At 36.5% G+C, this 17,002-nt stretch overlaps 1 protein-coding gene and 1 long non-coding RNA gene across 10 annotated transcripts; one reads left to right on the top strand and one right to left on the bottom strand.

Moving 5' to 3' along the window:
• Positions 1-5,325: 5,325 nt before the first annotated feature.
• LOC110877602 lies at positions 5,326-11,035 on the top strand. Of its 9 annotated transcripts, XR_004893937.1 has the most exons (11): positions 5,326-5,552; positions 6,087-6,521; positions 6,601-6,717; positions 6,913-6,978; positions 7,073-7,204; positions 7,883-7,969; positions 8,061-8,226; positions 8,806-8,858; positions 9,861-10,016; positions 10,122-10,243; positions 10,610-11,035. It is a non-coding gene; the product is annotated as an uncharacterized LOC110877602 (long non-coding RNA). The 9 variants fall into 9 exon arrangements; XR_002557154.2 differs by having other exon boundaries at positions 7,883-8,226; XR_002557156.2 differs by having other exon boundaries at positions 6,913-7,204.
• A 1,704-nt stretch (positions 11,036-12,739) lies between these two features.
• Positions 12,740-15,809, bottom strand: LOC110877601 (leucine aminopeptidase 2, chloroplastic). Its single transcript, XM_022125763.2, has 9 exons — positions 15,583-15,809; positions 14,682-15,102; positions 14,394-14,588; positions 14,089-14,314; positions 13,885-14,011; positions 13,689-13,784; positions 13,507-13,584; positions 13,325-13,385; positions 12,740-13,235 (listed from the first exon to the last, which is right to left on the bottom strand). Exons 1-9 carry the CDS (start codon positions 15,646-15,648, stop codon positions 12,916-12,918), a joined length of 1,590 nt encoding a protein of 529 aa, XP_021981455.2. The 5' UTR covers positions 15,649-15,809; the 3' UTR covers positions 12,740-12,915.
• Positions 15,810-17,002: the final 1,193 nt, after the last annotated feature.

Genomic DNA, 17,002 nt, shown 5'->3' with positions numbered 1-17,002 from the left:
TATGAGCACAGCGTATCACCCACAGACGGACGGGCAGTCCGAGCGCACTATTCAGACATTAGAAGACATGCTTCGCGCTTGTGTAATCGACTTTGGCAACAGCTGGGAAAGGCATCTGCCACTTGTGGAATTTTCATACAATAACAGCTACCACACCAGCATTAAAGCTGCTCCGTTTGAGGCATTGTACGGACGTAAATGCCGGTCACCCCTCTGTTGGGCAGAGGTGGGGGATAGTCAAATCACTGGTCCGGAACATGTGGTAGACACTACTGAGCGGATTGCTCAAATACGACAACGCATGGCGGCCGCTCGAGACCGTCAGAAGGCCTACGCCGATAAGGGCAGGAAACCACTTGAGCTCCAGGTTGGGGAGCGGGTATTACTCAAAGTTTCACCCTGGAAGGGTGTGGTTCGTTTTGGTAAACGCGGCAAACTCAACCCACGATACGTTGGACCTTTCGAAGTCATTGAGAAAATAGGCAAGGTGGCCTACAGACTGAACTTACCAGCAGAACTCGGTGCAGTTCACAACGTTTTCCATGTGTCAAATCTGAAGAAGTGTCTGTCAGATGAGACGCACGTAGTTCCTCTGAGGGAACTCACGATCGACGAACAGTTGAAATTCGTCGAAGAACCTGTCGAGATCACGGACCGGGATGTTAAGGTCCTCAAGAGCACTAGAATACCTCTCGTTCGAGTTCGTTGGAACTCACGTCGCGGCCCAGAGTTTACCTGGGAGCGCGAAGATCGGATGAAACAAAAGTATCCCCAACTGTTTGAGAACAGTACAAACGCTACTGAGGCTGAAGCTACGGAATTTCGGGACGAAATTCCAGATCAACGGGGGGTGGATGTGACACCCCAGGATAACCAGGAAAACCTTACAACTTGACTAGCTTCCTCAGTGAGTGCCATCAAATTTCGGGACGAACTTTCTTTCAACTTGGGGATGATGTGACAACTCGAAATCTAGAACCTTTCGTTGTGTCTTGATGTAGCTTGCTTGTATGTTATGTGATTAGTTGACTGACTAAACTTAATGATAACGTGAACTTTTATGTGCTTTGTATGTGTGCATTTGTATATATATATGTGTACGTGTTTTATGTGAACCGAGAACCCAACCCGAAAACAAAGAACCCGACCGAGAATAAGGAACCCGACTCGAGACTATGAGGTCTCGAGTGAATAGTAACCGAATGGGCCTTGGGCCGAGAACCTTTGGCCGGTTGGGCCATTTGGGCCGTAAACCCACCCGAAACCCATTAAGGGTGCACACACTTGGAACTAGCCTATATAAACCACCCTTAGTTAACCTTTGCCATTTGTTGAAACATTACACACACACACTCTCCTACTTCTCTCTCACTAAAAACTCTAGAACACAAACACACTTCATCATTTTCGGATCTTTGAAGTTTGGATCGGCTCACACTCGAATCGGCTAGAAGCTTCACACACACCTCACCAACCGGTTAGTATTTATCATGTTTATGGTTGATTTTTGTTGTGTTTTGTGATGTATGAATGTTGATGATTCATGTTATGCTTAGTGTTTGAGTTTGATGGTTAAGTTGTTCTTTTTATATGAGATGATTGTTTATCAAGAAGTTTGTTTGATGAATACAATGATTTTAATGTGCACAAAGTTCATAACCGGTTAACATATATTATAATGAGTGTGATATTTTGTGTCTAAATGAAGTTTGAACCACTTATGTTGATAAACATGAAATCGGGTTACACTTGCCATAAAATCGGACTTATATGAAAACCGAGTTGTGTATTATGCTAAGTGTTTTGATGCTTGTTCATAGTTTGGTTGAATAAGTGTTAAATATGTTATGAACTTGATGAATATATGTTTGAATATTTGAAGAACACTTTGAATGATAGTTGAAGACATGAAAACCCTTGTGATTTTGATCCACTTTGACTAATAACCTGATTAGGAAAACTGTTAGTGGAATCCTATTGGTTATTTCCTGATTTGGGCCTGATTACATAGTACCATTTGGCTGACTATATCTGCATCAACACGTGAACATGAAAACGACAGCTTACGACTCGCAATCACCCAGTTGCAACTCGCAACCACAGCGTGATGACTCGAGACCACGCGGTTGCGACTCGCAACCATAGCAGGACAAGCCGAGACCACAGGTTACGAGTCCCGTTGCGACTCGAGACCTTAGCATGATGAACCGAGACCACGGTTGCGACACCGGTTGCGACTCGCAACCACCTGAGATCAGCACAAACAACATGACTCGAGACCATGCTTGCGAGTCCAGTTGCGACTCGAGACCACACTTATGGGCCTCAGTTAATGGGCCGGCCTTGTGGACTTCTGTGTTAACTGTTAATACGTATATTGGGCTTAGATAGAACTTGTGGGCCAAATGTGATACTGTGCACTGTTGTTAAAATGCCATGATAGAAACTGTATGCCGTAACTGCTACTTGTACGTGCACTACTTGGTTCGAATCTGATTATAAGTGATATCCGTGTTAGGACGTTATTGACTACTTGCGACTTGATTGACTTTCTGTGATTAACTGCCGAGCAAACCAAGGTGAGTTCACACCCTCTACAAAGCATGGGATTCCCTGGGTTGGGAACGGGGTTAAGGAACGTGGATTCCTCGTCCTCCTTGGGTAGGACGTCAGTGGTTCAGGAATGTGATTCCTCGTCCGGATGGACGGATAAACGTACTAGACTAAAACTCTATCACGAAGTCCCTCCTTTTTGTATCGACTAATCGCCGGGCCAATGGCGAGCGGGTCATTAGTTAGATAGCGCTATTTAGGTCTGACAAGCCTCACACCGTGCCGCAGAGGACGGGCGTGAACTAATGGATCTGGGGCACGTCAATGATGATAGACATTGATGTTTTTCAGGGCACATAAACATGACTACAGTCAGCAGTCGATATGGTAACGAGTCTAGTGTACGCATGGGGTAGCCCCCACGGCCGAAATGCCTGATAACTATCATGGGGTAGCCCCCACGGCTGGAGTGCCGGAGTAACTGGGAATGAACATGTCACGCTTTTTTTTAAAAACTATGGGGTAACCCCCACGGCAGGATGCCAGTTAAAGTAAACTGTTTTCGAAACAACTAAAACGAACACCCAACCGTGAACTCACTCAACTAGTTGTTGACTCGTTACTACATGCTTTGCAGGACCATAGGTACTCAACTGGAGCTTGCATGGAGGAGGATCGTTGTGGGACAGGGATTGCTACATGCTATGTTAAACTTGAAACTTTTGGAACTTATGTTATAACTCTAAACTTATGCTTCCGCTTGCTACTTAAACTTATTTGTTTTGAAACACCAATCGTATTGGTTAAACTTTTATAACTGTTTATATACTTGTTCAGTATGATTGGTGGCTGGATCCTGGTCAGTCACGCCTCCAAGCGGTAGTACTCCGCAGGTGGGATTTTGGGGGTGTGACAATCCAGTCCTTAGAGATATAACCCAGACAATCCAGTCCTTAGAGATGTAGCCAGAACAATCTAGTCCTTAGATATGTAACCAGGACAATCCAGTCCTTAGAGATAACTCATGCATGTTTCGTAAAACTTTGTATTTTTTGGTAAAACTAATGCGTTTTTGCATAAACTTGCGTATTTCATAGATCGTGTATGCTTTGTAAAACTGGTAAGTTTTAGCATACACTTGCGTAAATCATTTGTGAAAATCAAATCTGTTTGTCGAATCTTGTTTAGGAAGCTCATGAGTCGTTTATTGAAATGTTGCATGTGTTTGCAAAACTTGCATGCCCCCTGACGTTTATAAAACTCTAAAAAGTGGGGTTCTGAACTCACCTTGGTACTCGTGTAAGGAAACTAAATCTGAATTATCAACTCGCGACGTGTATGCTAATACTAAGACATCCCTAGTAATAATAAAATGTTAAGTTTCCACTAAAAGAATACGGTCATAATATGTGTCACTGAGCTCTACCGAATCGTTAACCAACCAACTCCATGGGAAAGTTATTATCTTAATGGGAAACAATAATTCTATGATCGCTTAATCTCATTTATATTGCGTATATATGTTAAGCCTTAAGATCAACTTAATCCCCGAGTGATTAAAGATATATATATATATATATATATATATATATATATATAACTATATTCATATAATCGTGTCAGTCATCTCGGCTAGTAGTACGTGTACGTAAATACATGTTCTCATAAAAAAAACACATGTTGTAAAAATCAATATATATATATATATATATATATATATATTGGTATGATTTTCCAAGTAATTGTCATATAAATTAACAATTAATTTAGATAAAACAACTTATCGTAATTCCCATAAAATTATATATATTTCATGCGTATACATACATGTAGTATAAAGATAAGTCAAAGACAATCTTGCGTCTCTTTTATAATCGTTAAAATAAATATAATGGTATGCTTACTAAACTTAATTTTGTTTGTTTGTTACAATAATAACTCGAATAATATTATTTGTTGTAACATTACGAAAACGTGCCGTATCTCGTTTAAACATTTCAAATAAATATAAATAATTATATTTATTTTATATAATTTTCCGAGTTCGATTAAATTAAGTAATCATGTTTAATATAAATTTACAAACTTGTTTCGTGAGTTGTAAAAGTCGTCCAAAATAAATATATATACTTACATTTATTTTTATAAAATCACTTGAATCCCGCTATGTTTTCGTTTGTTTTAAAAACACGTAATTTATATTGTAGATTTTTACGAAAATCGGACAGAGATCCCTCTGTTTTAGAACAAATCCCGACAACACAAGTAGTTGACAATTCCCAAAAGTCAATATCCCAATGTAACAACATATATTTTTCTTTTATATATTCAAAACCTCAATTTCCTAGATCATTCATATAAGTCCGATATATAACACCATGTTTCGGTTCGAGTTTTTCTTATACATAACACCATGTTTCGGTTCAAGTTTTTCTTATACATATGTTCACATACACGTCCAAATAACTATCATTTAATGACTTACTACATTGTCTGAAAATGACAAACCGAACAGGCTTGGTTGGATGAGTTGTCCGGACCGGCTGGTTTCAATTATTTGATAAACTGAAATGGTATTTTTTTCAATATCGGTCATTAAAATCAAGACTTTTTAAGCAATAAACTTGTGAATTTATTATATATAATAAACATAAAGATTTGGGCTGACGTGGCATTAGATTTGAGCATCTAGAAATGGGTTGTAAAATTCACACGCGGACCTCCACTTCTTTGATTTGATACCTATTCGGATCTTATATTACTTCTAATTCCTTTTCTCTACAACACAACACTGAATAATTCCTTTTCTCTGTCGCCACTCTCAAAACCCTAGCCGCATACTCATATTCTTCAAAGTCTTCAAAAATCAATGGAGATTTCAGACATTAAACACTGATCTCACATCTTCAAGTATGATTTTCTCATTTTCAATTGTTCATCATCCATTCAAAGCCCAATACGTCACTTTCCTCCATCGTCGTTTCTTCAAATATCAAATAGTAAGTCTCCTAATCTTCATCTTCAAAACCTAATATCTTTATCTTCTACATCTTTTAACCCTAATATCTGTTTTTTTATTAGTTTGCTTTTCGATCTTCTCTTTCAAAGGGTAACTTTTTTTTCAGTCGTTCATAAGGAATGTTTAGGGTTTTCCAAGGTTTTCCAATCATTCATCAGGAATTTAGTTTAGGTTTTATTTTTTCAGGCGCTTTTATATATAATAGATATAAGTTTTCTGTTATTATTACGATTTTGCAAATGTAAAATTGTAATCGTGTTAACTTTTAGGGTTTTTGTTTGTGGATCGATTCATTGACACCTGAAATTATATTCATGATAAATTGTTGGAAATCATATTCATTGACACCTGAAGGAACTAATCCAAAGCTCAAGAGAGAGCTTTGTGAGGCACCGGTCTAAAGGAGAGTGGCAAAAAATGAAGCCTGCAATGTCAATCGGACTACTTTTGTGCTTCTAGGATTACTATTGAGGTGTCTGTGATATATATAATTTGTTATTGGTTGGATTTATAGGTAATTTAGAGAACTTACAAAGTGGTACAAACAAATTCTACACCTATGATTAAGGAAAGCTTTTTGAGTTCATTGATGAGAGGATCCAAGGCAGCGGTGGAAAAGAAGTCAGGACAGAGTTAACCAGCAAACTTACAACAATTAACTTTTGAAAAATGCCTAGAAATACTCTACACATATCTAAACCACCTGCAAATTCACTACCATCTTATTTCGTTTTGTATGTCCATATAACCTAACCTGGTCTGGTGTGTTACACAGAATACAGTTGTTGCAGTGCCAGGAGGGTATAAAATGCAAGCCGTAGCATTACGGATTGCAGGCAATAAGGCAGTGGTTTATCGCGTACGAATACTTGGTACACAAGACACCCTTCTTGACGAAACCGGGTCACATTACAGATTGCAGGCAATAAGGCAGTGCTTTTTGCTAAAAGTTAGATGCTTACATTTGTTTGACATCATGTTCTTGTATCTGATACGTGTTGACGTAGGTTAGTGCCTCTTATGAGCAGGCTTTAATGGATGCGCGCAAGCTTATTGAACATGAAATGGAGCGGTTTAAGATTTGTGAGAAGGAGACGAAGACAAAAGCTTTCTCCAAGGAAGGCCTGGGACAGCAGCCTAAAACGGTATGTATTGCCGATTGCGTTATTGTTTTCCACTATGGTACTGAATTTTGGCATGCATCAAAGTCATCTTTTGCCATTGTAAACTTGATACGCGTGTAACTTTTATTTGCTCAGTACCTTCAGCTCATAAGTTGTATAATATTATTAGGTTTAAATTCAGTATCGTGAAGTATCTTTGTTGATGATCTTTTGTAGGATCCAAAGGAGAAAGCCAAGTGAGATATCAGAGACCTGATTATGTCTAATACGCTCAGCCTCCAAGTAACTGATTATTCAGCTATGCATCTTCTGTATTCTTCTTTCTCTGCCGCAACCCTAAGCGACACAATGATTTGGGTTTGAATACGAGTTACAGGTTATCACCAGTTTTGAGGTCTCCTCAATGTGCTACTGGTCATTAGACGGCATGGGGGGTGATTGATGATTGTTTTTACGACTCCAGACAAAGAAACAATGATTTGCCGAAAATCCATTTTACTTCCATATCGTAAGTTTCCTTTTCTTTATTCTATTGTGTTTAATTATGGATGTTAGTTGGCTAATTAAGGTTCTTACTATGAACGAATCCAATTGATGGTTAAATTACTCATTATATCCCAATTAGTAGGTGACTCTAATATATCATCTCAATTAATAAAGTTTTCCCCAGTTAAGTGTTTTGATTTGTAATTATGTGTGTGATTATGTGTTTACTATGAGGTTTTTGTTATGCTGATATTTGTGAAATCGAATACGTTATTTAGTTTAGGTATTGAGTTTTATGAAATCGGAATGTTGTTGCTATGTTATTGTGTTATGTTTGAAAGTTGAATTTCACAATTAGCTATTTTGATTCAGAATTCTATACACTAATGTCAAACCCTAGGTGCTTATTGTGTGAAATCGAATAGGTGATTTGGTTTAGGTATTTAATTTTTTTGAAATCTGAATGTTGTTCTGTGTAATCATGTTATGATCGAAAGTTAGATTCCACAGTCAACTGTCTTGATTCAGAATTCTATCTGTGATTATGCATTCACCGTAACGTTTCTCTTATGCAATCACTGTAACGTTGTTTTGTGAAATTTCGTTATGTTGTTCGAAAGTTGGAATTTCATAGTCAGCTGTTTTGATTTAGAATTCTTTCTGTGATTATGTGTTCATATCTGGTACTTTTTATATTCAGAGTATGCAACCAACGGAACAAGGAGATATATCTGCAGATGTTATAAAGAAGGCATTCAGCGCGACTGAAGAAAATTTCCTTCAATTTGTAAGACATCAAATGCAAGTTAGACCTCAGATTGCATCAGTTGGCTCATGTTGTCTTGTCGGTGCCATCTCTGACGGTGAATTACATGTAGCTAACCTCTGGAACTCGCGAGTACTTCTCGGTCAGAAAGTTTCCGATGGAGGAAAGGCTAGAGTCGTTGCAGAGCGTTTGTCCAGAGATCATAACGTTTCGTACGAGGAGGTCAGGCTATTGTTATATACTGCAGGGGAGTTTGGAGAATCAATGGCATAATTCAGGTAATTATGGGCTCTGTTTGTCGTATAATCAAAGCTAAATAGTTATTATCTGCATGCTTGATTTTGACGTAGAACCTGCATTAGTTAGCATATTCCTTTCCACCTGCAAAAGACTGAAGTTAACAGTTTTAATATATAAGCTGTTTGTGTGTTTACACACCATGTTGTAACCAAATTTAAAACTAATATTTATATTTAGTAAATAAATTAATGGGATTAAAAATAAATTAATGGGACTAAAATGTGTATATGAATACCTTTTTCTCCTGTGATATTTTAGTTCGGACTCTCACAAGGATTTTCTAGCTTGTAGAGTTTTATTGCTTTAATGATTTAGTTCATATGATGCCCTTTTAATTGGTTTTAAGATCTCTGTCAAAGCTCTTTACGATTATGAAACCAAATTTGATGCGAAAAGAATTATTTAAATGGTGCATTATCTTTTTTGTTTCATTATAGGTGGTTTGGTTTGGTTGAAAAAGGGGCCGAAATGGGTTGGGTTGGGTTGAGTAATAGGCCAAAATATGTTTGGGGCAATGTGTGATCAAGCTTAAATTTTGGTTTGCTACATCTTCTCAGGCTGCGAAGGAAAGCCTCAACACATTTGGGAAGAATCGGAGTTCAATGACATTGTAAGTTGTGCTTTTGTCATTCTATCATATTTTGGTTTCTTTTATTTTTACTTCATTCTATAGAGATTATAGGGTATGACTTTACAACTGGGTCCGGGTTCCCTGGATTCTTTCTTTTCATGATAGATTTGATTACCAAGCTGAAGATGGGTATTCGAGTTTAGGTATTAATTAACAACTGGGTCCGGGTTCCCCGGTTTTTACCCTCAAGCCATTCTTTTTTATTATGGGTTATTGGATTTTAATAATCCTAATTTTCACCAGTTGGCCGATAATAATCCCAACTTTAAAATTTTCCTCCAATAATCCCAACTTGTAAAAGTTTGGCCGCCATTGATCCTTTTCAAACATATATGAATTTGGTCTCCTCAATAGATTCAGTTACACCTAGAGACTCCTTAATTGATTTAAGTGCACCTATGTTGGATAAGGATCAATGGCGGCCAAACTTTTACAAGTTGGGATTATTGGAGGGAAATTTTAAAGTTGAGATTATTATAGGCCAACTGGTGAAACTTAGTATTATTAAAATCCAATAACCCTTTTATTATATATGTAACAAAATTAATTAAATAAAAGAAATTAAAGAGGGTTTGAGTAGATTGCCAAAATCTGTAGTTTTATATTTGTCATTTTCATCCAAATATCCCTAACTTAACAGAAAAAATAAACTAAGTTAGTGGTTTGGATGAAAATGGCAAAAAGTTACAAACGTTGGGGGCAATTTGGTACAAAAGTGTCATTTTGGACGAAATGGCAAATCTGCCCAAACCCCAGGGACGATTTTGGCAATTAACTCTAATAACTAGGTAAGAGGTTTATACTGCCTTCAAAGTGTTTGATGAAATGCCAAGCTGAATGATTGTTTTGCTTTCTATAATGCTCTTTTTTTTTCTTTTTTTTTTTTTTGATTTTTGTGTTTGAAGTGTGGAATGATATAGAAGCTTTATGAATAGTATTTTTTATTCTCATATATTAAGTTTGTTGGCGGGGTATTGGCAGATCTTTAGCTGCTGGTTTGATGGTTTACAACTGAGACGAACACTAGCTAACTGATGTAGGGTTTCGGGAATGGTCGGATGTCCAGTTTTGGTTCTGACAACTCCGATTCAGGTCTGCAGTCAAATTTTTAAACCACAGCATTGGTCCGAACAATAGGTATGTCCAATTGCGTTCATTTTAGTTTATTGTTCTTGAGTTGTGTTTCCATATTTTATATGGTGGACTTACAATTGTGTGGTTTACCTCTGTACTGTTTTGTAGCTTTGATTGTTTGGGAAGAAAGCCCTCATAGGGTTTATGTGATTGGTAGTGCAACAACATGACAACAACAGTGGCAAGCTAGGGTTTTTTTACTTACCGAGAAGATAACTTTTATAAGTGAGGTAATACACTGCTTAGACCTATTGTTTAGGAAGAAAGCTAGGGTCTTCACCAAGTAGTTTTATATAAAGATAAATTTTATGAACATGTTATTTCCAAGTTTAAAAAATTGAAGACAAAGTCGTTTTAGTTTATAGACTGCACTTGCACAATTAATCAAACGGCAATATTAATTGTCAAATTATTGTTATGACCATCATGGGTGTTTCATTCGCTGATTTCAAGTAATTAAAATATATGTTGCATTTTGATTGAAAAAATAATAATGTCACTTTGTTTTACGCATCTGTGTGGCAAATAATTTCACAGTGGTGCAAGATACCCTCATTTTATGCTTTTCGTGTGAAGGATTTGTTAGAAATGCGCAGGTACTTCAAAGTGTCGAAGAAGAGAGCGAGTACATGCTATTACTTTTGGCTACAATGTGGGTAATGTGGAAGAGCCGGAATGAATGGGTTTTTAGCAAAAAGCAATTGGATTCCTATGGATCAGAATTGAGCAAGAATGAATACACTTGGCTGGGAGGAACAGGAAGCACTCAAAGTGTAATCATATAGATAGTTTGGTGGAATGAAATGTGTATGATGTAAATACTTTGGTGTTTGGGTTTAGCTTTCGGCTTTCCCTGTATCAATAAAGATTTACTTGGTCATTCAAAAACAAAAAAAAGAAAGAAAAAAGATGGCGGCCAATATTTATGCCCTAAAGGCTAAAAGTAAGCATTTTGAATTTCTTATGTCACTTTGTTTTGAATTTATTTTATTTATACATGTATGATCAATTTGTTTGTATTATTTTATTTATATATTAATAATTTAATAATTAATCTAAATAACTTTCTTGAGCCCGGGAAGCAATCCCGGGTGATAACCTAGTATAATACATAAATATATATAATGGTAAAGGGTACTGTACAAATTCCCTTATCGTACATTACGTACGCTATAATCTCAGCCGTCCGATCATCTTCCCGCAATGAAAATCGCATGTTTTTTTTTTGTGATAATTTCGCATGTGATAAATTTGATGAAATAGCAGGTGTTTTTTTGTAACAATTTCGCATGTGTTAATTCAATTTCGCATGTGATAATTTTGATGAAATAGAAGGTTGTTTTTTTGTAACAATTTCGCATGTGGTAATTCAATTTCGCATGTGATAATTCTGATGAAATAGCAGGTTGTTTTTTTGTAACAATTTCGCATGTGGTAATTCAATTTCGCATGTGATATTTTTGATGAAATAGCATGTTGTTTTTTTGTAACAATTTCGCATGTGTTACAAAAAACAACATGCGAATTCAATGCGGGAAGATGATCGGACGGCTGAGATTGTAGCGTACGTAATGTACGATAAGCGCATTTGTACGTTAACCTACCCCTATATATAATTACATATCCAAAAGATGGAAAGAAAAAAACAGTTGATTCAATTTAGATGGCCGATTTCAAGTTCCAAACCACTGAACCGACTTCTTCGATTTTCATGGCCGATTTCAAGTTCTAAACCACTGGACCGACTTCTTCGGTAATAAACGGTTCAATCAACTGCAACGTTACACAATTATAAGATGAGCAACCTAGGCACTCTTTATAAACTATAAGAGTTTTAACATGTGCCATGAACTCAATATACAAGTTGATGAATTTATTTTATTTAACAGTCTAGTGAGGAGTATAAGAAATTATAAAGTTGGATAACAAGTTGTGACATGTTACCCTCCACTTATCTATAAATGCATAAATGTTAGGAAAAGTGATTTTTAAACTTGTTTGTTTCTTGATGTGAATTGCTTATACAACAGGTCATTCATAGGGATGGGAATCGAACCCAAACCCGATGGGTAAACCCGAAACCCGACACATTTAGGAATTAGGACGGGTTTGATATTTGGTGATATACTTGTTTACCCGACCCGATTACCAATAAAGTCTACCCATTTACCTGTATATCCGATATAAATTCTTTTATATTTTTAAATATATGATATATATGATATATCCATTTTTTATACATATAAGTATTTTATTCCGTATACATTGTAGTTATTTGATATATTTTTATAACGATAACACTAAATGTAACTAATTAGTAGGTACCTTGTAGATACCCTATGAGTTTTGGGTCGGGTATACCCAACGGGTAGTTTTTTAAATTAACAGGTTTACCCGAAACCCGCGGGCATACCCGATACCCGATGGGTATTTACATCGGATACCCGCTAGAAACCCGACGGGTTTGGAACAAGCTTATCTAACTGGGTTTGAGATTGGGATCACCTAAACCCGTCCCAAACTCGACCTATTGCCATCTCTAGTCATTCAACATTGTTGATCATGAGAAGACTGATTTAGATTGTGATAGATTGAATAATATTATTACTAGTTTTAAATCTCTTAAACCACTAACAACCCCCCCCCCCCCCCCCCCCCAAAAAAAAAAAAAAAAAAAAGTTTGCAAAGAAATTTATTTGGGCATTGTAACTAGATGGAGTGTCTTCTAGCTGGAAACACATAAACAGATTTAAGTCATTAAAAACTTAAAAGGAATAACATCCATAACAAACTACCTGAAAATAGACAATCTTTCTCAAGTGAGAACACAAAAGTTTCCATCTTTATTTCCTTCATTGACAATTCTTATTTGCTAAAACTCGAAGATCCCATTTCGCAAGCATCAACACGAAGAGTTGGACACCACCCATTCAACCAAAGTAGGAATCGCGAACCCCGTAGCTGATTTCTTCTTATCGTTCCAGACCGGGCCCGCCATGTCAATATGCAACCATTGCACATTCTCATCAACAAACTGCTGTAAGAAAAGAGCGGCAAGAATAGAACCACCTTGCCTGCCGCCACTATTGGCCATATCAGCCACACCTGATTTCATCTTTTCCCAGTAACTCTCCTCCATTGGCATCCTCCAAAGCTTTTCTCCGGCGGATTCTGAGGCTGCAACCACCTCCTTTGCCAGCTCATCACTCGGCGAGAAGACCCCTGTTTTAGAAGTGTTCATCATCAATACTACACTTTTTACCATAAATAATAATAACAATAATTATAATAATTATCTTTACGGTGCATACCTGCAATTGAAGGCCCAAGAGCAATTATGCATGCCCCTGTCAGCGTTGCCAAATCAACTATCTGCAAAAGTGTTGACGAGACAAGTTCTTATAAGGAAGTAGACGAATTAAATACAAATAAAAAATAATAGCAAAAAAAAAAAAAAAATCATGGCAACACGAATCATGTAAAAGAGTTATACCTTGTCCACGCCTTGGTTACATGCATATACCAATGCATCAGCAAGTGTAAGCCGTCCTTCAGCATCGGTGTTGTTTACCTAAAACAAATATTAACATAGATTATATAAAGTTCTTCATTTATATATATATATATAAATTTAATTAATGCCTCATTCCTGTTCCACATAAGCAGGGGAAGTACCTCGATCGTCTTTCCATTTGACGCTGTCACTATATCCCCAGGCCTCATTCCTGTTCCACTTATCATGTTTTCACAAGCTGCTACAATAAAATGAACCTGCAATGGAGTACATGTATTAATGTATATACAAATTATTAATGTATATAACTTAAAAATCATGTGGAAAATAAAAACAGAGAAAATGTTTTTTGTTTACCTCTACACCAGGCGGTTTAATTTGACCAAGGGCTTTTGCAGCACCTAAAACTGCCGCTGAGCCTCCCATGTCAAATTTCATAAGCTCTATTGAACAACCCGGTCCGGTTTTGATGTTGTAGCCCCCACTGCGTGCAAAAGAGATAATTATCACTCACCAAAAACAAATGAGATTTCTTGTTTAGTGAAAAATTAAATTTACTACCTGTCAAAAGTGAGTCCCTTCCCTACCAATGCCAACTTCTTTTTAATGGTTCCACTTGTCGGTTTATAACATAAATGGATAAATTTAGGAGGATTAGCAGAAGCAGCAGCCACACCAAGATAAGAACCCATCTTCAATTCTTTACATTGTTCAGCGTCCAATATTTTCACACTAAAAACATCGCTGTAAGTCGAAGCAATCTTTTCAGCCTCTTGTGCTAGTGCCCCTGAGATACAGGTTCATCGACAAATCGAGTTGGATAATGTTTAGAACAAATTAGATAGTGGGGACATAGGATGACTAACCGGGGGTGAGAACGTTAGCCGGTGAATTTACAAGCTCTTTTCCCAAAACTACCCCTGTGAAAACCTGCTCGGTGTATTTGAGTTTCTTTTCTAGCTCGGGTCCAACTCCAAGTCCAAGAAAGTCAACAGATTTCAAAGTAGGCTTCTTGGATTCGGACCTAAATCTGTTATCTTCGTAAGTTCCATGTAATGTCCCTAACACCATCATATAACACAACAATCATGTTTCAAAAGCAATGAGGCAATGTATGTAGTTATGTACATAAATGGGCAGAATAGTAAAAATACCAGTTGCTATTGCTGATGCAGCTGCGAGCTTCAATAACGGAGTTAAGTGTTCAGAAGAAGCAAGGATAACGGCAACATTGTTTGCTTGATAAGCCTTTGCTGATGAGGCAATAGACTCGCCAAGAGCCTGATAAGCAGCTGTAGATGAAGCGGTTGTGCATTTTCCAAGCCCAAACAAACCGACCCGTTTGGGCCCGTGACCTGAAAGCCGAAGAACAGTGGACTGGCTGGATTTTCCAGTGAAATCTTCCTCGGTGGATACTTGGAACAATAACCCACCGTGTTTAGAATCTATCTTCTTCAAGATGGAATTTTGGAATTTTGAGTTCCCGTCTTTTGTCGTATCTTTCTCTGTGACACCCACTGCAAGCATATCTCCCTTCCATTCTACTACATCAATCTCTTTTGCAGCGAATGAGATCTTTTGTGTTTCGAAAATAGAAAGTAAAAGCTTAGTTTTTGAGAATCATAGATGTTAATTTAAGTTGACATGACCAATTGAACCCGTTATACGTTTAAACATCTGATTATCTATTTATCATCCATTATCTAGTAATCCATGTAACATAAAATGTGGCCAAAGCAACAACCATACAAAATACTTGCACATATTAGCCATGTTTGGATAACACAGTTTCATCTCATTTAGCACATAACTTGTATAAATATTTATCAAACATTCAACATGGGAAACACAAGACAACCTATCATTCTATCAATACATCATCCATCCAGCATCTATGAAAGATTCTTAAATCAGAAAATCCAATAAAATAACCTCAATCAATCTAGGTTTAATACCACATCCCAGGGGACCACAATATGTTGTTTTATTTTCTCAAACATTAATAATAAGTTTTAAAAAAGCCATTGAAAGAAATAGAGAGAGATGAGAGGAGACCTTTGGTGGATCAATTTGAACGGGAAGAGTGAGGCCAAGGGTGGCCTTAGCAAGATCATGCGCCATGAGAGAACAAATCAAGGGTTTGATGGTGATCAAAACTTTTTGAAAATTCAGAAAGAGAAGAAGATGATTGAAGCGGTTTTGGAGTGTGGGAAACAAGAGTGGTGCCGTGTGTGTCAGCACTCTATGGGTGGGTGCCTCTGTTTTTTGATGTCGTGTGTACTTCATTGTTTGCAGAAGATTTATATATACTTGATTTTAATTTATTTGTTTAATAAAAAAAATAATGTACTTTATAAAATAAAATCATGTTTTTTAAAACATTATATTGATTATGCTCTGAAAACTTATGACTAAAAATTATATGTTATTTAGTGGTATTGTATTTGCCCTTACCGATAAAATATGTTTCTAAATGCAAAGTTCTGTAGTATTTTGGTGTAAAGATAAGGTTTATGATAAAATATAAAGGCTCTTAAAAATAAGAATACGTAGAGGGTATCAAACGGACTTTGATTGACCTTATTCAAGCGGTATTGGAACCGTCTTATTGAACTCTACGATGTGAGATTTTAGGTTTTCACTTTTGGATTTATAGGTTGTAGATTTTAGATTTTTTTTTTGTTTATTATCATTGTGTCTTTTATCTATCATTGTGACTTTTCTATATTTGCGTCATTGTGTTTTTATGCGACTCATTGTGTCTTTTTGCCTCGACATTGTGTTATATTTTTCAGCATTGTGTTATATTTTGCTCGACATTGTGTCATCTTATGCGATCCATTATGTCTTTGTTTAGAATCCTTTGTAGAACACCTTAACCCGTAAAGACAGTATGTCTTTTTACGAGTTTAGGAAAACAAATCCAAAATAAATTAAATTCTTTATTTTTGTTGAATTAAGTGGTAAATTAAATAACAGAAACTTTGTTTGGCAAGAGAAAATAAAATTTTACAAATAAAGACTGTTAATTTATTGAGAGACAAAATAGATAAATTTTTGAATTATTACTATATATTACTATATATTATTATTACTATTACTATATATTAATAAACAAATTGAAATGAATAGTGATTTTAAGGGTGTAAGGGGCACTCCTCTCTTAGGTTAGGGGAGTCCCCTTTCTTACTCACGGCCAATCAGCATGCGTCATGTCAACTCCCCTCTTAACTCCCCTCACACCCTCAATTTGATGGCGGCACTCCTCTCTTGGGGACTTGATTTTTTATTTTTTTCATTAAGAAAATATTTTTATAAAAGGTAAAACATAATTTCATAAAATAAAAAACTACATTTCATTTAATAAAATAAAAATTACATCGCAATACTACATAAAAATTTTAGAAATTGCACGGCCACCCGTACTTGTTAGCGATGTCGCGCTTTCGGGCGAGGATGAACGGCAACATTTCCG

Source organism: Helianthus annuus, chromosome 5, assembly GCF_002127325.2.
Source record: "Helianthus annuus cultivar XRQ/B chromosome 5, HanXRQr2.0-SUNRISE, whole genome shotgun sequence".
In the NCBI taxonomy this organism is placed as follows: domain Eukaryota; kingdom Viridiplantae; phylum Streptophyta; class Magnoliopsida; order Asterales; family Asteraceae; genus Helianthus; species Helianthus annuus.
The sequence above is the reverse complement of the archived record's forward strand: the minus strand, read 5'-3'. Positions and strand labels throughout refer to the sequence as shown.